Source organism: Kryptolebias marmoratus, linkage group LG1 (genome assembly GCF_001649575.2).
Source record: "Kryptolebias marmoratus isolate JLee-2015 linkage group LG1, ASM164957v2, whole genome shotgun sequence".
NCBI classification, from domain to species: domain Eukaryota; kingdom Metazoa; phylum Chordata; class Actinopteri; order Cyprinodontiformes; family Rivulidae; genus Kryptolebias; species Kryptolebias marmoratus.
Window position 1 is genome coordinate 33,710,498 of NC_051430.1, and position 24,789 is coordinate 33,735,286.

Here is a 24,789-nt window from a genome sequence, read left to right on the forward strand (position 1 = left end):
AAGTGAAACTATAGCCGGCCGAAGATAATGGAGTCTGTTGTCATTTGATACTGTTACGTCTAACAGGTACATATATATTGCTGCACTAAAATGCAGCAGATCTCATTTGTGAAAGTTCAGTTAAATGTCACTTCGAAATACAGCTTGAAAAAGGTAAGAAATGAGATTATTTTTTTCATATTTTTCAGAGAATAACTGACAACGTACGTAATTGGGGTATATTGTGATATATATCGTTATCGTGATATAAAATTATTCATATCGTGATGTAGGATTTGTTCCATATCGCCCAGCACTACTTCAGGTACACTCTGTTATTTCAACCTTTCCTCCACAGTCCATTTAAATTTACACGACGTGAACCTCTGTCAGATCTTTTAAGGTGGCAGTGATCTACTTTGGTCTTAGCTGTGCTCAGACTAGCCATTAGCTCCTCAGCTCTATCAGAATTAAACTCTGTTTCTCTCTAACTGAGGTTGTTCAAAGAGCTATTTACAACAGCTAAGCTAATAGTTGTGTGAATACTGATTCAGAGTAGTAATACAAACTCAAAATAGTAATAGTATCACAATAGTAATCCAGTTTCTTCTGTACCTCTTATGACACATAAATACTTGTGCATAATTTTCTCTCGGCTAATCCAGAACAAACCAGGATTTGGAGTTTTACAGCTGCCTCAGTCGGGGGGCGTGGGGTGCTGCAGTCTGCATCTAAAAACCTCCGTTCTCTGCTCAGAAACATCATCAGTGTGAATGAAAAGCTCTTCCCGGGAGAACAAGGACATATGTCGCATCAAAACAGAGAGCCTCCAGTTCAGCTGCGTGGCCGTAACCGTGGCAACAGATGGGTCGCGACAGGGTGTGAAAGATGATTTATTTTCTCCAGTCTGAAATGTAGTTCAGCACATCTCTCCCTGTGAAATTCACTGTAAAGAGTTGGTTTATAGGAGTGAGAATGATTTATTTTCCGATGTAGGAACCAAAGACAGAAACTCTGTTTTTCTGCTGTTTCTCTTGGGAGAACAGTTGTAGTTTCATGTGTAAAATGTTCTCTTAAAGTTTGTAAAACGCACTTAGTTGACAGTCCGAGCCACATCCTGATCTCTGTCCGACTCCTGTTGACACATTCTGCTCTACATCTGTGTGCGTTTCCTTTGCAGGGGTGATTTTACTTCTCCTGGATCGACTCCGGAAGCTCAGATGGGAGCAGATGTGGAGGCTGACTGCAGAAAGGGAACTCATGAGCATGTTGTCCACTTCGCTAGCTGACCAGGTGTCACATTCACACACAGTTTTCCACATGTATGAATTACTCAGCATATTTAGTCCACACAACTCCTGTAGTACAAAAGCAAATTCTGAATCCATCTGGCAACTCTGTTCTGTTTATTTTCTGTTTATTTTATATAAAAGGGACAATGTTTACCCTTCAGTGCTAATTTTAATGTAGTCCCAGGTTGGTTGATGGTAAAACTAATGAGAAATGGAATAATATGGAAATAAAATATGCAAACAAACTACGATCTAACATCACACATGCACAATAAAAAGATCATAACCAGTGGCGGCTGGCCAATAGAGGGCGCTAGGGCGCCGCCCCACCACTCACATTACCTTGAATAAGACGTAAAAAAAATAAATAAAAATTAAATAGTACATTAAAAATATTTTGAAATATATGTATATATATATTTAGTTGTTAAAGATCAATATTTTATAGTTAATGATAAGTAAAGTTGTTTCGTTCTTCAACGTTGTCTGATTGGTGACGTTTTTCCGCCCCGGGGCACAAAAATCTTTGTCCATAGACTCTCGTTAAAAGTTGCACATGCGCAGTAGCTCCTCTCAGTACAAGAGATAGGACCGTTCAGGGCGCACCTCTCCTGCGCCCAGAGCTGACTCCGCCTCCCGCCGCCGGAGTGTGGGACTCCCGCCACGGAGGCTGACGTCACATCCGTCTGTCAGAAAGTTCGCCTGATTGAAAAGTCGAGCCGCGGGTGAGCTGCCTTTTATTCAAAGACAGCAACAAGTTCATTACGTGACTAAGTTACATACACAAGGTAATAAATAAGTTCATAGTTAATAATAATCTCCACAAATTACACTGCCTGGCCAAACAAAAAGTTGCCACCTGGATTTAACTAAGCAAATAGGTACGAGCCTCCTATTGGATAATTACTGCATGGGTATTTATGTTTCAGCTGACAACAAATTAATTAACCCCAACCATGTCGTAAGACATCCCGTGGTCGTGGAAAAGATGTCAGTCTGTTTGAGAAGAGTCAAATCACTGGCATGCATCAAGCAGAGAAAACATCTAAGGAGACTACAGAATCTACTGAAACTGGATAAAGAACTGTCCAACGCCTTGTTAAAAACTGGAAGGATAGTGGGAACCCATCGTCTTCGAGGAAGAAAAGTGGCCGGAAAAAGATTTTTTCTTTCCTGATGGAACGAGCATATTCCAAGATGACAATGCCAGGATTCATCGAGCTCGAGTTGTGACAGAGTGGTTCAGGGAGCAAGAGACATCATTTTCACACATGGATTGGCCACCACATAGTCCAGACCTTAACCCCATTGAGAATCTTTGAGATGTTCTGGAGAAGGGTGAATCTCTTAAAAGTAAAGATGGGCAGAGGTTCAACAGGCTGTAAAAACTGTGTCTAAAAAAAGTGGAATCATTTTATAATATTCCTCAACATAAAATTGGGAATATGTTGAATATCCAGTCATCTACAGCTCATAATATCATCAAAAGAGTTCAAGAATCTGGATAAGTCTGTGTGTTAAAGGACAAGGCAAGAATCAGTATTGAGTGGCCATGATCGCTGGCAAACAGTTCTGATTCTGTGACGGAGATCCCTGCATGACCTCAGGAACACATCCAGACACATTGCTGTCTTTTCTGAGCCAAAACTCGTTTAAAATCGACTGAGGCAAAATAGAAAACTGTTCTGTGGTCAGATAAATCAAAATTTGAAATTCTTTTAGAAAACCATAGATGGCATGTCCTCTGTACTAAAGAGGAGATGTACTACAGCGAACAGTTTAAAAGACCTCTCTGATGGTATGGGGATGCATTAGTGCCTCTGGCATGTTGGAAAGGCACCATCAATTCAGAAAAGTACATATAGGTTTTAGAACATGTGTCCCTATCCAGGTAATGTGTTTTTCAAGTAAGGTGTTGCATATTTAAGCAAGACTAAACTGGATCCTGTATCTGCAGTCAATACCTCTCACCAGTTAAAAATATGTGACATATCATCAAACCGAAAGTTTGTCAAAGACTCTGGACAGTTTAACTGACATCCTACTTCAGACAAGAACAGGGCGACATTTCCCTCCAGAACCTCCAGGTTCTAAATGTTTCTAGACTGATGTTTAAGGGCAGGGTTGAAGATGCTTCACCAAGGGAAACATAGAGCTGTCCCAGCTTTTTTTTAGATGTGTTGCTGCCATTGTACCAATCTAAAATGGTACAATGTCTTAGTTTAGGCAGTTGATATTTTTTTACTGTTCCATTGTAAATAAAATATGGATTTATGAGGTTTGAAAATTGTTGAATTTTGTATTTATTTATTTATATTTTTTACAATGTCTCTGCATTTCAAAGATCGAAAACCCTGTCCTTAAACTTCCCAAAGGCAACAAAGTTTTAAATATTTTAATAAACATCTGGAGGAAATGTACGTGTCTAAGTTTAATTATAAACTTCTGACAGATCAGCTCCAGTCTAGCTTCTGTTGGGTGAGTTGTATTTTTTCTGAGAGGCTCCTGGTCTGCTCTCAGATCAGTTTTTCTGCCCTCCTCCATGTGTTATCCTAATATGTTTGTTGTCTATGTGGAATATTGTGAATACAAACACTCAAACCTCAGTAAGAACGTTCTCCTTTCTTTTGAAGCTCCTCAGAGCTCAGCTACACATGCATTTATGAGAATTTAATTAAACCTTCATTAAGTAAAGTCCCGCAAGGTATGTAGTTTGGGAAATGAATGGTCTCTGGAAGTCGTTTTCCGCTGTATGAGTTCATCCAATAGACTGAAAGCCCTCTTTATCGCAATATTCATTACATGGTTATAGAGACTTTATGTGTCCCATTAGAAAGCTCCAGTCTGTCACCAAGGCTTGTCCTGTGAGCCTGCACACATTTTAAAAGTCAAAAGTTAGATGAAACAAAAGGATATGTTCCCAAAGCACTTTGGAGCACTCACTTTTATGAGTGTAATCACACATATCAATAATGTATAAAAGGCTGAAATACTGCAGGCGTAAAACGATGGTGGAAAAGTCAGGACCATTAAAGAACAGCTGGGGAGAATCTTTAAAAGGATTATTTCACCGAAGGTGAATCTTTTACTTCTTAAACCATTAATGAAAGTGACTCATGAATCTCTTAAAGCCTATAGTGAAAACCTCTACAATGAAAGCAAACTTTGTCCTTATAAACTCTTTCAGACAGTCTCAGAGGTTTGCAAGGAAAATATGTCAAAATAACATCAAAGGTTTGTCATTTAATCCCATGCTGAGTTTGGAAAGTGACCAACATTAGCACCAAAATTGTGTTTTCTTTGGAACATTTGTTTTATATACAGTTTTTCAATAAACGGATCCCACTCACACCTTGGGTAAAACTACGAAACCGCAAATGACCATTGCAAAGCAGAAAGGCATCCTAGAATAAATTAAAGGTCTAGCATTTGTTGAAGTAATGCATATCAACTACTGCCTTTCATGCCACAGTTTTAAACCAAGGTTGTCTTGTGCTTAGGATCAAAGGTTAAATTTTAAAATGATCCAGGGACCTGACCTGTAGTAAGACAACAGTTTATAATGAATTAAATCGATGGAACAATAATATACATTCATATAATGAAAAAGATAAGGAACTTCTATGATGACTGGTATCAAACAAACATTTAGGATTACGCTGACTGTTAAAAAACAACTTTGAAGAATAAGAAGCTCTTGCATCTTTACCCTATTGTTAAAAGAGAATAAAATAGAGACCAGCTGACCTCCACAAACAGTCTTCTTACAAAGCCACTTCAGGGAGTTTGGTCATTTATCCAGGTCACAGATTTAGATGAAAGAGCTAATCTTGTTTCAGTGGGAAGAACCCTTTTTTTTTAATCTTCATGATGGGGCTTGTTAAAAGACTTGGCTCAAGGATCCACATCATTATTTATAGTTAAAAACAAGAACAGATTACACAATGAGTTTTAGACATTTCAAGATCAAAAGATAGAATAAAAAAAAATGCAATTATCTGAAATAAAAATATCCTCCACACAGGTATCTTGAGGTGTTTAAGACCAGATCCAGGGCATGCATAGGAGCAGAGACATTTTGGACAATATTTAAAGATTCCATTAGGGTAATAAAACGTTTTGGAAAGAGATCAGACTTATTGTCCACATGGAACTATTCAGCCTGGACAGCTTTATTCTAGAAGATAAAAAGTCACTAAATACATTTGCAAAGGTGGCTGGACTGAACATGTGACTGATAAATTAAAGCACAGAGAAAAAAAGAAAGTTTTTCCCACCAAGTTGCAGTTAGAAAGTGGAAAACTGTCCAGCATCAGTAGGACGACATGTGTGTTGATTCCTAAACACCAAAACAAGTCCTCCTTCTCTACTAGGCTCAGATAGCAGTATCATTCAGAACAAAGTTCAATGAAAGACATATGAAAAGAAATCCAGTTTCTTGGTGCTTACAAAAACCATTCAAAACAAATAATTGGCAACAGAATGAGCATTAAGGAGAGCCATCCATATCAACTTTAGAGTCGGGTTCTCTGCAGCAGCAACCTGGGCCAGCTGTAGAGTAATTATTGCTGCCATAAACCAAAGACAAAAAGACAGACCGACTGACCTGGGATGCAGGGATGAAGCACCACCTGAAGTAACGATCCCTATTCTGAAATGAAATGATCCAATCAGTTCAGAAAGACAGAGGGCGAGTTGGGTAAGAATGCACAGTGTTGTTGCTTAGCAACACGGCGCTTCCACAGAAACCACAATTTCACTTGAATCCCAGCTCTGCTTCCTCTTGTTCTCCTTTGAGCACAATAGTGAAGGGAGTTTGTGTGAACTTCAGCAGACAGGTCCAACACAGATCCAGACGCGTGAAGTTATTAACGAGTCCGAGCGACCTCTGATTGAAAGCAGAGCCTGTCGATAATAAAATACTTGAACAGCAGCAGTCCCCAAATGATCAAGTGGGGAGAATTTCAGAGTTGTTTACATGACAGGAGGAAGAAATTGACAAAGCTGAAGTCTGTAGACACACAAGCCAACAGTTACAGTGGCAGAGTCAAACACAGGCACCATCTTCGCTTGCCTTTTGGTGGTGGGTAGTAAGTAAATGTGAAGCTACAGGGAAGATCAAGTGCAACATTAATGTCCACTCTAATAGGTTTAAAATCTCAAGCTGCAGAATTCAAAACTTGGAACAAGTAGCTCAGTTTGATGTGTCTCCACAGCAGGAAGAACACGTTTAAGTTGAACTACAAAAGAAGATCATTGGCTACCTTTGCTTGCTCCTGCAAGTGTGCTAAAATTATCTGCTGGGTTGAGCCAGAAGAGGGCGGAATCGTACGAAAGTGGTTTGATCATTTTATGAAATCCTAGCTGCCGAGATCAGAGAAGGTCTGAGAATCCAGGAAGGCCAGTTGAGAACTGGTCATAATAAAGGCAACTAAAGTACATCTAACAACCTTATAACTACCAAAAGACTGAGAGAAGAAAAAGCAGGGGAATCAAATTCAACATGCAGCTTAATATTTAACCTTGTGGACCCCGATTGTAAACATAAACACTGAAGAAGATTAACATACAGATCATAAACTCCCAACTTAAACATCAGGTATTGCCTACAGGTTCCTTCATAGTGTGTTTCCATATTAACCTTTTAATGAACAAAACCTGCCAATAGTATTCAACCGATATTAATTCTCATCTCTACCCACTGAATACACAGACTCAAGACTTGTTTACACAACACTCAGAAGTAACTCTCTGAGTTGTACAGAATTTAGATCACATGGAGACTAGTTATGGATCTGGGCTCAAACCCTGACATGGACATGAGTGTCAGATTATTTTGGGCCTTGTATTGTTGCATGCTCATGTGTGTCGAATTCAGTCATACGATTGTGATGAAAAGAAGATTTCCACACTCTGTCTTTAGTTTAACAATGAGAGTAGTTCTGTTAAACATATCTTGTGTCTACAGGACATCTTCAACGCGGTGATCAAGCAGAACCCGTTTCTAGTCCACCAGCTGCCCTGCTTCTGGAACGTTCAGCTGTCAGATCACACCCGCTCTGAGAAGTGCTACAAAGATGTTTCCGACCTGAAGGTGAGAGCTGCAGTTACACACTCGGACCCAGCATGCTTTCTGCTTTTATCTTATTACAATAAAACTTGTGTGGGGGGGGGGTTGCAGTCAAACTACTTCTGCATACTGTGTTGAAAATATTTATATTTTTTTCCACATACTTTCCCCAAAGGAATACACTGAGGACTCTTCAGTTCCTTCAAAACCATTTTTCTCTTTAAAAATCTATTTCAGCAGACCTGCGTTGTTTTTGTCTCCTTATGCTTTTGTTTTAGCTCGTATCTTATCACTTTTAGCTTTTGACTAGCATTTTGCTACATTTAGCTAGCTTATTCTTAACATTTTGTTACTTTTAGGTAGCCTTTTACTACTTTAGGTTAAAGTTAGCCTTTAGCTTTTGTTTTGTCTTTAGCTAACATTTTGCAACTTTTAGTTATTGTTTTGTTATTTTTAGCCTCCAGTCGTTACGATTAGTGGTTCGTTGGAACCCAAAATGCAGGCAGACACGGAGGAAATCTACGTAAAACTAACTTCTTAACAAAAAGAAAGAGAAAAGGCTGGCGTGGCAGCAACCAAACTAAATAAACAGAACTTACAACAATCCAGGGCACCAAAGACACAAGAAAAACCAGAAATGCGAGCCAGTAAATGAGGAAGAAGACCAGGTTCGAAAGGCAGATGGTGAATGCAAAATGAACATAGGTGACTGATTAGGCAGAGGAAAGGTAAACGAAGGGTGCAGGAACCAAATAACAGAATTAAAGAAACAATAACCCTTATACAAACACAAACCCAAATCCTCACACGAATCAGGCTTTTGTTAGTTTTAGCCTCAACTAGCATTTTGATACTTTTAGATAGCTTTTTGCTGCAATTAGCTTTTAGCCAACCTTTTGCCCTTTAGCTTTTAGCCAACGTTAGTTATGCTTTAACTTATTTAACTTTAACAATTTAACTTCATTAAACTGTAAAAAGGTTTCCCTGGGAAATTTTGACTCTTTTGAATATTTAGGAATCGAGGTAAAAGGCCACGAACGAACTCTGACACTAACTGTATACAAAACCCCAAAAATATGTGGCAAATTGTTTCATTGACTTTAACGAGCTGTTAGCTATGATATGCATTGATTATGACTGTCTAATAATTATGGGAGACTTTAACATCCATGTTGACAACACAATAAATACACTTTAAAATAAGCAAAAAAGCAAAAAAAGCTCCAAACTTTGGTTTGACTCAACATGTTAAACAGCCGACACATAAGTTTCAGCTGAAACTTTTAATCAAATCTACTCCTGCACCTCACTTCCAGTCTGTAAACCAGTAGATCGNGGGGGGTCCAATCCTGGTCCTCGAGGGCCAAGAAAATGTCCTTTCTCTAGTTTTCTTTGTTAGTGACCATGAGAACAGTTCAGTACTTCTTTTTGCGTCCCCCTCCTCTCTTTGGTCCTCCTCTTCAGGTGATCCACTGGAACTCTCCAAAGAAGCTGCGAGTGAAGAACAAGCATGTAGAGTTCTTCAGGAATCTTTACCTGACTTTTCTTGAATACGATGGCAACCTTCTACGCCGCGAGCTGTTCGGCTGTGCGAGCGAGGCCGACCAGAACAGTGAGAACGTAGGTGCATTTTGGTTTCACTTTCATTTAGCAAATCAGTCCGTTTCACTCCTAAAGGCTGTCTTTGGGAGCTCCCAGTCGCCTCCCTTATTTAACAACATTTCCAACGAGTCTGGGAGTGTGTGGGAAATATTTGACAGTAAATAGACATTCAGTCCTTGCAGCATCCTGTACTGAATGTTTGATACCATGACGGGGCACAGAATGTTTCTGTCTTTACTCGTAATGCACCGGTGGAAGAAAGCAGTCCTGGTAACATTTTTATTTGGGAGTGAAAGGAAACATCCTGGTCAAAAATCATACCATTCACACTTAACAGACCTGCAGGCAAGGTTAGTGTCATAAAGAGGAAGTTAAAGGCTACAAAGTTTGTTCCCAAGATATTCAGGTCCAGAAACCACAACTGGTTTCAATGTATATCACATTGTTAAAAGTCATGGTCTCAAAACCACCTCAATTTTGTGTCATAGCGTTCCTACAGTTTAAATGTGTAAAAGTGACGTGATAGAGACGGGGTGTATTCTGTTACCGAACCTGTTGCTCTAAGCCAGGGGTGGCCAGTCCTGGTCCTCAGGGCCACCATCCTGCATGTTTTACTTGTTTCTCTGCTCCAGCACACCTGGTCTGAATCAATGGGTGATTAACAGGCTTCTGCAGAACATGAAGAGGGAATTTAACCTCTGAATCAGGTGTGTTGGAGCAGAGAAACAAGGAAAACCTGCAGGATAGTCGCTCTCCAGGACCAGGATTGGAGGCCCCTGCTCTAAGCTGTCATTCAGTTGTGTACAGCACCTGAATTTCCCTAAACTTATATGCTTGTTTAAAAAAAGATGTCATCAGTTGGTTGTATATTTTCTCTGTCAAACAACTCAGTTAGTCGTGTCTTGTCTACTTGAGGAGTGACATCCAAGGACAACACTAATAAATTTGGACCCCACAGAACTCCGAGACAAATGTGGTGCAAAAGGACAATCTTGTATTCAGGAAACATGTCATTCCTGCATGCAGTGTGCTATTCAAAGTATAGCTTGACTTTTCAACTTGTCCATTTAAAAGCAAGGAACAATACTTTGAATTTTATGACACTATAAGCCAGGGGTGGGCAACCCTGGTCCTCAGGACCACCATCCTGCATGTTTTACTTGTTTCTCTGCTCCAACACACCTGATCTGAATCAATGGGTGATTAACAGGCTTCTGCAGAACATGAAGAGGTGATTTAACCACTGAATCAGGTGTGTTGGAGCAGAGGAACAAGGAAAACCTGCAGGATAGTGGCCCTGAGGACCAGGATTGCCCACCCCTGCTATAAACGTAACTAAAGAAGAATAGCAGCTAATGGATCTGAAAGTCTGGAGGCACTTTTTCTCTGTAGAACCAGCAACCTTTTTTTTGCTTTATTCTGGTTCTGATGCTGTTTATTCTGATAGAAAAACCTAAATGTTACCATGAAATAAAGCAGATATAAAATCGGACCTGGAATCAGATTAATGTTCTGCACCTAAACACACTCAACCCCTAATTCTGGCTTCCTAACCAGCAGAGTCCCAAACCTTTAGTTAAAAACATCGACTCAGGTTGTCCCCCACATTCTGTTTGTCTGCAGCTCCAGAAGACTTTATCAGAGCTCGATGAAGATGATCCGTGCTACGAGTTTCGCCGAGAGCGATTCACCCTCCATCGAACTCATCTTTACTTCCTCCACTATGAGTATGAGCCCAGCTCGGACAGCACTGATGTCACTCTTGTTGCTCAGCTCTCGATGGACAGGTACGGATCTTCACCGACTCACCTGGGAAATTTCACTAACATTTCTTACTCTGCGGGTGTTAAAATTGGTAAATTCCACAGAGTAACAAAAGATATCACCTTTTTATGTGCAGATGCAACATGAATGCTGGGTGCTTAATTACTTTGCTGAAATTTGTTGATAAATTATTTGTAAGCTGGATTTTTGAAGTTAAAACATGCAGAATTACACAACCTTATCGGCAACATGTACATTTTGTTTTATAGTGCAAGCGTTATTAACAGTAATAGGAGCTGTAAGTGTGTTTTTTGTCCGTCCCTCTCAGTACACTAGAATTCTGACCTCCTTGAATCAGGACCTCAAAATGTGCTGAAGCTGAATAAAATTGATAGTTCCACATCATTACTCATGTTTCTGGAAAGTATCTATTTACCTAGGGGTTACAATGGTGGGTCGTTTATCATTTTAGCACAAGTACTTTTTGATTTATGAACTATTTTCTGACAGCATACACTATGAACAAGATAGACAAAAACTGAAAACTAAACATTTTCAATGATTTATGAACTAACATGGCATAACACTCACCTATTAAAAGTAATACCACCTTTTTTGAAGTGTTGGTTCTGATAAATATAACAATTAATGACAGAACATTGAACCTCTTCACTGAGTTAAATTTTTTTTAATCTTCTTGCTTGTGTTGATATCATGTGTGAAACGAGTAGGAAGCAGAAGTTGAGCCTAGAGCAGAGGTAGTCACAGAGCTGAGTTGGTGTGTGTGGAATAAAGTATGGAGCAGCATGTGCACCTTTACTCCTGCACACTGGGACAAAATTATATTGTAAAAAGGAAGTCAGAACATGGATGGTCTTTACAAAATGTTTGGGGTCATTCAAGGACTTGAAAATTGTTTTTTTTTTTAACTATTAGGACAGGTACTCTATCTGGCCTGCATATTATTTATACCAAATTGTTCAAAGCTTCTAAAATAAGTGAGAGCCTCATTAGGGTCTTTGATAAAGACAATGATTATTTCCTAAAAAGTTTCATGAAAATCCATCTAGTTCACGAGATATTTTGCTAACAGACAGATTTGACTCAAAATTTTGCAATTTTGCACAAAGATCTGTTAGCGTTTCGAATATGTGTTGGAAATCAGTGTCAGCTGCTACGATGACAAATTTTAGGTCAATATCTATAAGACTGACTGAATTTTAGCCTTTTCACCTTTTATTTCTTATTGTATTATTCTTTGTTCTTTTCAGGGCTTACACTCTGAATCCTTTGAAGTTAATATCAAAAGGAAACACCAAAAGCAGTCTTTTAGTAAAAGCAGCGTTGGTTGGTTTAACCTTGACTTGAGAGTAACCACAATAGGACCAAACGTTGCAAAATGATTTGAACACTTTATATATCTGCAGCCGTATCCTTTTTCAATTGCAAAACAATAGTACAGAATGTTAATCTTAGCGAGTCAAAAAAGCAATGTTCTGGCAGATCTGTGTCTATTTTGATGTTGTGGACCTGTTTTCTGTCCTGTAAAGGCTCCAGATGTTGGAGGCCATCTGTAAACACTGGGAAGGTCCCATCAGCTTGGCCCTGTACCTCTCAGACGCTGAGGCCCAGCAGTTCCTGCGCTATGCTCAGGGATCTGAAGTGCTCATGAGCCGAGGGAACGTGGGCTACCATATAGTCTACAAAGAGGGCCAGTTCTATCCTGTGAACCTGCTGCGAAATGTGGCAATGCAGCAGGTCGGCACACCCTACATGTTTTTGTCAGATATTGACTTCCTGCCCATGTATGGCCTCTACGAGTATCTCAGGTAAGGAAACACAACTTTTTTTACTAGTTTTCAAGGCTGTCTTTATTGAAGTGCAGGATTTAATTTTGATTCTGTGACACTTTACAGAAAATCAGTTGTTCAGCTGGATATGGCCAACACCAAAAAAGCTCTGGTGGTTCCCGCCTTTGAGACACTACGATATCGCCTGTCTTTCCCAAAATCTAAAGCTGAGCTTCTTTCTCAGCTTGACATGGGAACACTCTTCACCTTCAGGTGCGTGATACCTCAGCTACTCATTTTTTACTCAACAGACATAAAAGTTTAGTATAATAATGTTGAATTTACAACACCAATTTTTAAATAGTTGGAATATTGTAAAAATATGAAAAGAAAACCCAGAATGTGATCATTTGCAACTCATAAACCCCTTTTTTTTTTTGATAAAATAAGGTCATTTTGAATTTTTTGACAGCAACACATCTCCAAAAGACAGGACAGGACCGGACCAACAAAAGGCTCTAAAACAAGGAGGAAGAGGAGCATTTTGAATTTCACAAAAGTAAAAAAATTGCCAGAGATTCATCAGTTTGCAAAAAAACCTGCAAACATTTTTCAACTAAAGATAGTGGAACCATTTCTGAAAAATGTTCCTGAACAAAAATTTGGAAAGATTTTGATAATATCATCAAATATTTGAAGAAGCTCGAGACATTTCAGGCCAAAAGTCAATATTGGATGCCTGTAAACCCCAGGCCCTCAGGTGGCACTGCATCAAAAAAAAAAGGTCTGATTCTGTTCTGGACATGACTGCATGGGCTCAGAAACACTTCCACTAATCTGTCTGTGAACACATTTTGCTGTGCCATCCACAAACACTGCCATCTTCTCTGAACCAAAGCTTATTTAAAAACCGTTTTGTGATCAGAAGAAAACCTTTTTCAGGGAAAGCCTTGCATATTTGAGCAAAACGAATGTTAAACTGCATCCTGCGTCCATTCCAACAGCATGACTTCACAGTAGAAGAGTCCAGGTGCTGAACTGGCCTGCCTGGAGTCCAGATCTCTAACCAATTGAACACATTTGATGCATCGTAAAAGAAAAAGAAGATCCAGGACTGTTGAACAGCTAGGATCCTCCACCAAGACAAGAATGGGGCAACATTCGTTCCAAAACCTCCAGCAGCTGCTCTTCTCAGCTTCTAGACATCGACAGGCTGTTTTTACAGCTATAAAAATAACCCAGACCAACTTTTTAAAGATATGTTGCTGCCATCAAATTCAAAATTACCTTCTTTTTAAAGTGTATTTATTTAGTTTAAAGATTTCTTATGTTTTCTGTGTTCCACAGTCAATGAAATATGGGTTAATGAGTTGTTTGTTTGTTTTTACATGTCTCAACATTTTTGGAATTGTGGTTGTAATCATTGCTTCATTGTTGGAATAGTATTGGTTCACCTATGTTTAAAAACGGCTTCCTTTCTGCTTTATTTAGATACCATGTGTGGACTAAAGGCCACGCACCAACTAATTTTGCTAAATGGCGGACAGCCACCACGCCCTACAGAGTGCAGTGGGAGGCTGATTTTGAGCCGTATGTGATGGTGAGGAGAGATTGTCCTGAGTATGACCGCCGCTTTGTGGGCTTTGGCTGGAACAAAGTGGCTCACATTATGGAGCTGGATGCACAGGTGAACGATCTCCACTTTCTGCTTTCACGCTTTTTTTAATTAATGGAGCCATTCCCTTTTTTAGTAGAAAAGGCTTAGAGCATCTTATGTTTACAGTCATGGGTAAAAAAAAAAAGTCCATCTTTCATTTCTAGGGTGCCAAAATAGAAAAGCTGTGTAAAAACAAAAAGAAAAGTTCCCTGTCAGTGGTTGGTTTTTTTTAATATATTATTTATTTAATGCCACAATTCCAACCTTCCTCCTTTATCTGGACTTTGTTTTCCCTTGAACTTGGACTTCCTTTCTGCCATGACTATACATACTAAATTCTTTCAGTTTACAAAACTATGGATACTGTTATTCTGTGTGTTGAGTGTATTTACTTTAAAAAAGAAATCCAGTACAAATGCAGTTCTTTAGGCAGTTTGAGCTAAAATTGAAAGGAGAAAGTTAAAAACTTGAGAAATCACATAGTGGTGCTTTTTTAATCTTCAGCTGTTTATACACTGCCTGGCCAAAAAACAGTCACCACCTGGATTTAACTAAGAAAAAAGGTACGAGCCTCCTATTGGATAATTACTGAATGGGTGATCATGTTTCAGCTGACAAGTTATTTAACCCCAACTGGTGCAATGAGTTGCTTCTCATTTCTTAGACAACCATGTTGAAAGACACATCCTGTGGTCGTGGAAAAGATGTCAGTCTGTTTGAGAAGAGTCAAATCATTGGCATGCATCAAGCAGAGAAAACATCTAAGGAGGTTACAGAAACTACTAAAACTGGGTTAAGAACTGTCCAACGCCTTGTTAAAAACTGGAAGGATAGTGGGGACCCATCGTCTTCGAGGAAGAAATGTGGCTGGAAAAAAGTCCTGAATGATCGTGATCGACGATCAATTAAACGTTTGGTGAAATCAAACAGTAGAACTCTGGGTTACGTTTAATAGTTAAAGTAAGAGCATTTCCACACACAGTGTGAAGGGAACTCAAAGGATCGGGACTGAACAGCTGTGTAGCCTTAAGAAAAACCACTAATCAGTGAGGCTAACTGGAAACAAAGGCTTCAGTTTGCTGCGGAGCATAAAGATTGGACTCTGGAGCGATGGAAGAAGCTCATGTGGTCTGATGAGTCCAGATTAACCTGTTCCAGAGTGATGGGCTCATCAGGTGAAGTGTTGCCTGCTGTCCAAGCCTGTGGGGGCAGTGCTATGATCTGGGGTAGCTGCAGTTGGTCAGCTCCAGGTTCAGCAACAGGATGAGCTCAAAGAATGAGGTCAAAGGTCAGCTGACTGCCTGAATATACCGAATGACCAGGTTATTCCATCAATGGATCTTTTCTTCCCATATTCCAAGATGACAATGCCAGGATTCATCGGGCTCGAATTGTCAGAGTGGTTCAGGGAGTGAGAGACATCATTTTCACCACAGAGTCCAGACCTTAACCCCACTGAGAATCTTTGGGATGTGCTGGAGAAGGTCAGACTCTACCAGCATCAATGCAAGATCTTGGTGAAAAATTAATGCAACACTGGATGGAAATAAATCTTGTGGCATTGCAGAAGCTTATCGAAACAAAGCCACAGTGAATGTGTGCCGTAATCAAAGCTAAAGGCGGTCCAACAAAATATTAGAGTGTGTAACCTTTTTTTTTTTTTTTTTTGGATGGCAACTTTTTTTTGGCCAGGCAGTGTTTTAAAACTAATATGTATTCAATTATGATAAGGCTGTCCTTTTCTGAAGTACTCTGTTTGACTGCAGTGCTTCATGTCTGTCCTTTGATATAGTTTTATAATTAAAAAGCCCTGATAGTAATGGCCTCTCAGGCACAATCAGTCATCATTCGGTTTAAAAAAAACAAAACCTTAGCATAAAACCTCATAAACATAAAAACTATCAGTAAATATAAAGTTTATCAATTTAAAAAAAAAATTTTAAAGTTGAAAATAAAAGAGAAATTAAAAGTAAGTGCCCTAAATAGGGTCTAAGTTGAATAGAATAGTATTTGATTCAGGAAAGTCAGTGCCACTATATAAGGACATGGGTCCTCCATTGATCCTGTATACATTTCAGACTTTAGGCCATCTCTAATTACACCTTTTATGTTAAGGAAAATATAAAAAGGACTGTTAGCCTAACTTTACTGAAGACTTCTGCCCTTCTCTCCATATTCTATGGCTGAAGTCATGACCGATAAAGTACTAATTATTGATAAGAGAAATTTTCTGTGAAAGCTAAAAAGGAACAAACCACTAGCTAAAAGCGTAACAAAAAAGCAAAGTGATATCTAAAGCCTAAATGCAGAAAGAGACTAGCAAAATGCTAAACATGTCCAAAAAAGAAAAAAAAGGCTCCTCCCTGGGCTCCTAAAACCTTTATCATTAAGCCTCCGAAACAGAACACATCTCCTTCTTTTCTCTCTGTGCAGGAGTACGAGTTTGTGGTTCTGCCCAACGCCTACATGATCCACATGCCTCACGCTCCCAGCTTCGACATCACCAAGTTCCGCTCCAACAAGCAGTACCGGGTCTGCCTCAAAACCCTGAAAGAGGAGTTCCAGCAGAACATGTCGCGGCGCTATGGCTTTGTCGCCCTCAAGTATATGACTGCTGACAACAACAGCTAGCCACCACTGCAGACCTTCCATCCCCCAGTGCTGAACTACTGACACGATGAGCTGGGGAGGACGAGGGTGGGCGGGGGGCACAGAAACAGCTTCCATGGCACCCCACTGGGATTCTGCAAGACTTGAGTCCCTCAGACTGGAACAGAACATTTGAACATCAGTGTGAGACCGCCTGAGTCTTTGACTCCAAATTTGGTCCTCTGTTGTGGAGGAGAAGAGATAATCCAGTGTCCAACTTCTGTGGGGGCCCCAGCTCTATCTCAGGCAGGAAGCAAAAGCAAAGCAGAGATCCAATGCCTTGCTACAGTTGTTAGAGTAATGACAGCCCAGTGGTGGTTGAGATTGTGTGTGCGTGTGTGTGTGTGTGTGTTCAGAACCAGCTGCAGCGGTTTGTCTGACGGTAAAGTGGGAAGTCAGATAAGACAACGAGATAAATCCAGGGTTTAAAAGTGTGCGTTGAGGAAGCTGAGTATCTCCAGCTGCTTCGTCTGTCTCAGATGATTCAGATGAGAAAATGTTGAGCGATGGATGGCTGGAGATCATCTCTTCAGCTCAGAGTCAGAATCCATCCAGAGCAGTGAGATCAAACATTGCAACAGGAAGTGTCGGGGAAGTCACTATGCTCCCTGACAAGGTGAAGAAACAAATGCTGAGCTCACACTTTGATTTTCTTTCCAGAGACCAGGATTATTTTTAGTTTTGTCGGCAGAAGCATGGAGGGGAGCTGGTCTTACAATCTGAACTGTCAGGAGCTTCAGAGGAGGACATGAAGTCTTGTTTTCTTTCTTTTGATGGACTCGGATCTGTCCAGGGTGTCCTCCGCCTCTCGCCTCTCACACAGTGACTGCTGGAGATGGACACCAGCCCCCTGCGACCCAGGATGGAGAAGCGGGTAAAGAAAACGGTTGGATGGATTCTAATAACAGTACGAATTGAAGATTTAGCGTTCCTTGAAGGATTGCATTTTGCTCACCACCTTTAGTGCCAGAGTTTTACACTGAGGTCATGATCTTTTGAGAAATTACAACATTAAAGTCATTTGTTCAAACTTTGAAAATAACATTTTGCATAATCTAATGCAATTTCCCCAAAAAGTCACTCAGAGGATGTGTTAGAAATGATTTTCACCACACTTTAGCTCAGTGTATGTAAAACTGACTAAACTGTAGCCATTTTTGTGTTTTGTACGGGTATTTGGCTGTGGTGGCCATCTTGAATTGGGTTGGCTCCAATAGGTAATCTGCTGTAGATGTACATTCAATAATTATTTTCTAAAATTTTCAATACAATCTGTCCTCTGTTTTATCAGACATTTTGTTAACAAACAGGCAAAGTTGACTGCTATTCCCACACCACGCTCATTATATTTAAAACGGATTTTATGTTTACCTGGATCACTTTTCTGTGGCAGCCCACTTGAATCGAGTTTACTTCAAAACTTAATCATTTGTAGATGTCAACCCAATAATTATTTTCTGAAAATTTGATTAAAATCTGTCCAGTGGTTCTTGTGATATTTTCTTAATGGTACAAAGTTATGAACATTTGAACAGACATGAGCAAAATCATTATTACCCTTAACAAGCAGTTTTTATGTGTAATGCTTTTATAACACTAATGAGTTGCATTATCTTTATTTCAGGTTTCAAACACAGTTTGCAGCTCTGGACAAGTTTCATTTCATGAGAGAAGGGGCAGAAATGTCTGTTAGTAACGTTTGTAGACCCCTGGATTAAACAAGATTTGGGTGTATTCCAACCTCTGGCAGAAAATGTGATTTTTTTTTTTCATTTACTCACAGATATGCCAAAAAAAAAGAAAACTCAGAAGTTTTTTTTCCTTTGGATCCATGAAATTTCCCTTTCATGGATCCAAAGGAAAAAAAACAACAGTTTTCAGGCGATAGGTGGAAAATTAACTTCAAGTGGTGATAAGATGAACTGCATGTAAAGTATCACAGTATGAAAGTTTTCATATTTAACGAAGATTATTTTATCCCAATTTCCATCAGCTAATTGTACATTTCTAACTCTAACCTATTGTTTTTTTTTCATTTAAACCACCCAGTGATGCGTTTTCACAGCAACCAATAGAATGGCAGCCTTCTTTTAAAAAGTACAACTTCTCACCATAGCCTTGATCTTTTTCTATAACTAAGTAGTTTTCTTGGCTGAACTTGGCAAAGGAGTGATATCATCACATGATGACACTGTTGTGTACTTCCTGACTATCACCCAATTTATACTTAAAGGTCCAACAGTAAACACACATTGTGTGGCTGTGAATGATGTCCTCTATGTCCTCTGTATTTCTTCTTCTTCTGTCTACACATCGGCCCGGTCCCAATCCTCGCACTTCCACCATCGTGTCCTTCAAATGCGCGTTCATGCTGAACAGTTTGAGTGCGTAGCGTGTCCCAATCCTTCAGAGTGCGCTTTAGCCCCGCCCCCTTTGTGTACTACATTTGCCCTTTGGTTAAGCCCGCATCCAGGTGGACTTCGGCAAAGTGTTTATCCTCAATTCATCACTGCATGTGACGTTTAGAATTTTTTTAATTATCTTTATCGACAATGAAAGGGTTTTGAATTAAAAGATGGAAATATGGCAGTGGTGACAGAGCGAGCTGCGTCTGTCACGAAAAAAGATGTTTTCAAATATAAAGTATTGAAATAATTCTTGTTTCACTCGGCTGTACACGTGTGAATACTATCAAACTTTGCTCCGTATCCAACAAGTCAGAACAAAACACATTTTAACAGCCAAATATCTCCTGCAATGACTTTGGAAAGCAAAAATACCTAAACTGTACTTTTAAAATCGTACTGGCACCTTCTTAAAATGCCAAAACAGCGACCGGTCCGCCATGTTGGATGTCACAGTTACGAAGCAGAGGCACAAATCGATGACGTAACCTGTACTGTCCCAATTCTCCAATTTTTGCATGCTTATAACCTGCACACAAACCCTTCTGTGCACTTTGACTGAGTACACCTTCATAGAGGGGCGGAGGGTGGAGGGCGAGGATTGGGACCGAGCCATAATCTCACATTCTGCATCTGTACTTTTGGCAGTAGATGGCAGCACTAGAACACGGTTCATGCACAAAAATCAATCACTAAATAACAAACCCCTCCCTACTAAATGAATAAGCCACATTTAACAATTCCAAGATACAGGAAAACATGTTTTAACCCAACTAAGGTAATAAGGTATACTTCTGAAACATTGACATCACTCCAGGGACAATTCTGCAAATTTCTACAAACTTAAGCATTTGGGAGGCCACCGTTCTCTCAAAGAATAAAAACCGATGGTTTGGTCCTCTGGTGGATCTTCTCTCAGCAGTAGAAACAAAAGCTCATGTGGAGTTTCACCACAGTTCAGTTAGGAACAGTAGAGACTACCGGTGGAAAAGGAATAGGCTCAACAGCAGCTGGTGTGTCTTTGGTAAGTCACGCTTGAGCTGAACTGTTCAGTTTGGGTGGTTCAAAATGAGTTAATGGTGCCATTTCTACACGAGCTTTTGATCCTGAAAGCAGCTGATCAATATGTCTCTTCCAGTTTGTTGGCTCTTTGAAACCTTCAACACAGTTCCAGGGTCTGAACAAACCAATGTGCTGCTCCATTTGTGGATGGTTGATAGTTAGCAGACCGATTGTGTGAAACACCCTTCACTTTCAGGAACTTTATGAAACAAAGTGAGCTCCAATATTACTCACAAGTTGCTCAGGAAAGGCAAATCGACTGAACACCTCACCCAGCTGTGGTTGATTTCATTATGAATGCCTCTGGCCATGTACTATGGTACTAAAACATTTTGTCTTCAAATGGACCAGCAAAATTCATATGAATGCAGTGCCATGGTTGAGTGAAGTGTGGCTGGTTGTGGCATGCAGTAACTTCCTTGCATGATGACCACCCACTTACAGTTTCCTCAACTTGTCTGTCAAGTCATGGTCACCAAAACTAGTTTCTGGTGAGTTCTATCATGCGACGCATGCCAGAGTGGTCAGCATGTAACTGTTTCAGTACTTTTTTCTGCAGTGCAGGTGAAGTGATAACTCTCCATCCCCTTAAAAGATAATATGTTTGCAGACAGTTCACTCTGTTTTCTGAGGTAGGGACTTCGCTGAGGAGATGTTCCCTATTTCCACCTTTGGCCTAATTGTATGGGTCTGACCTTTTGAAACTGGTTTATTGTTCAGTTTGACTACTACAGAGCCTAACACCTTATTACTAACTTTCACAAATCCTCTTATTAAACTGTGAAAGCCTTATTTTAGTTACAAAACAATGATTCAACAGTGTTTTATACTCAACACCACATGAGGCTGTGCAGGAAGATGGGAAGCTGCAGTCCAATCTCTCTGAGCTAACAGCAGAATAAAGCTTCCTTCCATTAACTTGGAGTCAGAGTGTCTTAAAAATGGCAGCCAGGAGTTTATTTCATCATTTTTAGTTTGACTTAAACAGAAGAGGTAGCGGTTTAGCTGCTCACAAGATAACAGGTGATATGGCTATCATAGTCCACTCAGAATTTAGTGAGACTAAATTCTAAAAATTCACCCGTTCCTTTAAAAGTTTCTTGCAGTTTTGAGTCACCAGCTAGTTTCCAACTGCCTTAGGAGCTAAAGAGAAGAATACCAGGTTCCGTTAAAGTGAAGCAGTCATGGACTGTGGATGGGGAGATGATTCTGGAATTTAGTTTGGTTTTGGTCCATTGAAACATGGGCAATATGGGTCTGCCGGTCAGGTTAAAGAGTAGTCCCCTCGTGTCCTTTGACTGGTTCTTTTTCAGGTTGTTTAGTTGAGTGAACATCTTACAAAGATGTTTTTTTATATATTTTCTGCCAGAAGTTGGAATAATAAAAAGTGTCTGGAAGATCCAATCTTCCAGACACTGGAATCTGGAAGATCCAATGTGGACCCTAAGTTTGGACATGACTGTCAGACAGTTGGTTTGAAGCCACACATGTGAGTTGAAAAACCAGAGGTCAGTAATAGTCAGATGGCTCCAGGTGTTGAGCATCTGTTGAATGTCACAGAGCCCAGATTAAGATGTCAGCGTGGATCCAGCAGTTAAACTGGAGACAACTCTATGTGTGAACTGTATTTGTCTCTCTGTGCAATGAGCACTGTCTCAGCTGGTACACATGTCTGACTGTGTGTGGTTAATCTCTGTGTCCGATCTTCAGTGTGTGTCTGAAGTTTGACTGACAATGGATTGGCTTTTATTTGCAGTACTGGGAGAGGCTACTGTGTGAATGTAGGACACTTCTGACTGATGCTGCTACTTGAATAAAGACAAAGAGTCAAACATTCTGTTTTTTGTTCGTTTCATCATTTCTGCCTTCGTGGATATTAGTTTAACTTCTTGAGCCCCTCACACCTCACACAAATACTGTCTTTGAACAGGCACGACTTCAAGACAGACATCCACTTCAAGGTAACGGTGCGTTCTGACAACTTTACAGGGCCAAATCTGTTTGTTTCTTCAAAGGGAGTTTTCCTCAGCTTGTATAAACAGCTGTGCGATTAAAATGTACGGTAATAAATGGCTTGAAAGCACTTTTACAATCAAATGTAGAGGTCTATGTTAAAACAGGGCAGTTAGACAGGAAGTTAATATCTTTACTGTTGTACACTAAATCTACAACAGTAACTTTACAGTCAGCAACTATAGGGTTGAAACAAATACAACCCTTTCCACAGAGGCAAGACAATTGCTAGATCATTGAGCGTCTAAATTAATTGCCAGATCTCTCAAGAAACTTTTAGTGAGTGAACAATAATTGCTGAGGTCTTCCAATGATTTCTTAATCTTTCAGTGAATGCTATGGTCGCCATAGTCTGCATCAGATTTTGAACTGGTTCAAACCAGTCTGTGACAGAAGTGGTCTGTTGTTGAAATATTAACCCAGACTCAATCTGAAAATCTTCTTATGAGTAAAATCTATCTCCTTGTGCACAAGGGAGACATTTTAGATAGATTTATTGCATGCTTGGACTCCCCCATTTGAGCAGCTGGCTGATTCAAAGGTTCCAGTAAACACAGCACCTGAGACGGAACAGGTTTCAACCAGCCCTGTGCAGAGAAACAGACTGTTCCCTCCAAGGCTACACAAGTACTTAAAAACAGATCAACACTTTCTTAAAGGTTACATGAAGGACTCCACCCATCCTGCACACAGGCTGTTTCAGCCCCTCCCCTCAGGCAGGCGGCTGAGGTGCATTCAGAGCCGAACCACCAGGCTCAGAAACAGTTTTTACCCTGCAGCTATCAGACTGCTGAACTCGAAAAAACACACTTAATCCACAGCTTCATCCGCCATCACCATTAACACCGGTGTACCACAAGGCTGTGTATTGAGTCCCTTCCTCTACTCCATCTTTACCTATGACTGTAGACCTGCCAACGTCTCAAATGTCATCATTAAGTTTGCAGATGACACCACGGTGATCGGCCTCATCAAAGACAACGACGAGGCTGCTTATAGAGAGGAGGTAGATCTTCTTGCTGAGTGGTGTGACATCAACAACCTTCTACTTAACACTGAGAAGACCAAGGAGCTCATTGTGGACTTCAGGAAGGATGCTGATCCACACCCACCCATCTACATCAAAAGGACAGCAGTGGAGTGTGTGAATAGCTTCAAGTTCCTGGCAGTTCACGTCTCCGTGGACCTTACCTGAACAACAAGCTGTTCCAAGCTGGTCAAGAAGGCTCATCGACGCCTCTTCTTCTTGAGGATTCTGAAGAAGAACCACCTGGCACCGGACATCCTGGTGAATTTCTACCGCTGCACCATAGAGAGTATTCTGACCACCTGCATCACAGTCTGGTAAGGGAACTGCTCTGCTTCAGACCGGAAGGCGTTGCAAAGGGTGGTGAAAGCCGCCCAGCGCATAGCAGGAGCACCGCTCCCTGCCGTAGAGGACATCCATGGGAAGCGTTGTCTCAATAGGGTCGGGAGAATCATTAAAGACTCCAGTCACCCAGCATACAGACTTTTCACCCGGCTGCCCTCACATCTGTATGTTTTTAGATCAACATATATATTATATTTACAACTTGCTTAAGCACTTCTGGATGGATGCAACTGCATTTCGTTGCCTGTACTTGGGACGTGTAATGACAATAAAGTTGAATCTAATCTAATCTATTTTTTATTTATATGTATTCATTTATTAGGCTATTTGAACTGGGACCTGAGTCCGAATTTCGTTCCACAAACATGCAAATGTGAGATCGTATGACAATAAAAGATCCTTGAATCCTTGAACAGTGTCCAGTAAAAAAAAAAAGAAGAATATTGGATGTTTGATATTATTTGCTTGTATTAAATGACTTTACATGTCATTGTTTGATTAATTGTGTCCTTAACATGTTGTAGTGAATGTTAGTGTAGAATCAAAAACAGGTCAGTCTTTCCAAAGATGTTTCCACACTGACACCAAGTGGTCGTTTGTTTAGGTACCTACAATATATTTCTGAAGCATTTCTTCTTCTCAGAGCAGCAAATGCAATTTTCAAATCAAAAGCTTAGCATTCCTTTAAAGAAGCGTTTTAACGTTTAACGCTTTAGCTTTTTTTGGGTAAAGCTTGTAAATAATATGTGTGATCTCCTGCAACATTGCATAATAATATTAAGATCTGTTCAAATCTGTCCAGTGGTTTATGAGATATTTAGCTAACAGACAAACAGGGTTGACAACAGCTTATGTCAAAGTTTTAAACAAAAATGTTGTGCAATGTGTAACACTTGGAGTATGTGTTGTGAATTAGTCTCATCTATTATCAACAGCAGCATTTAGCTCAGTGTCTGTAAAATGACTGAGGTTTAGGCGTTTTTGTGTTTTCTAAGATCAATCGGCTGTGGTGGCCATCTAGAATGGATTTCACTCCAAAAGTTATCAATTGTAGATGTACACACCTGATTCAGTAGTTAAATGACCTCTTCTTGTTCTGTTAATCACCCTTTAATTCAAATCAGGTGTGTTGGA

The 24,789-nt window shown here is 40.0% G+C and overlaps 1 protein-coding gene across 3 annotated transcripts in view; it reads left to right on the forward strand.

The window, feature by feature from the left end:
• large1 (LARGE xylosyl- and glucuronyltransferase 1) overlaps positions 1-18,719 on the forward strand; it is an 88,228-nt gene extending 69,509 nt beyond the window's left edge. The window contains exons 8-15 of one of the 3 annotated variants that reach the window (XM_017426374.3): positions 1,160-1,272; positions 7,240-7,365; positions 8,806-8,961; positions 10,567-10,730; positions 12,258-12,536; positions 12,624-12,770; positions 12,970-13,056; positions 13,502-13,950. In XM_017426374.3, coding sequence (XP_017281863.1) covers positions 1,160-1,272; positions 7,240-7,365; positions 8,806-8,961; positions 10,567-10,730; positions 12,258-12,536; positions 12,624-12,770; positions 12,970-13,045 — 1,061 coding nt within the window. In that variant the 3' untranslated portion in view covers positions 13,046-13,056; positions 13,502-13,950. Of the gene's footprint in view, positions 1-1,159; positions 1,273-7,239; positions 7,366-8,805; positions 8,962-10,566; positions 10,731-12,257; positions 12,537-12,623; positions 12,771-12,969; positions 13,955-13,988; positions 14,185-16,587 lie in introns of those variants that run through there. The other 2 variants (XM_017426372.3, XM_037977744.1) reach the window with 2 other exon arrangements.
• The last annotated feature ends 6,070 nt before the right edge of the window (positions 18,720-24,789 follow it).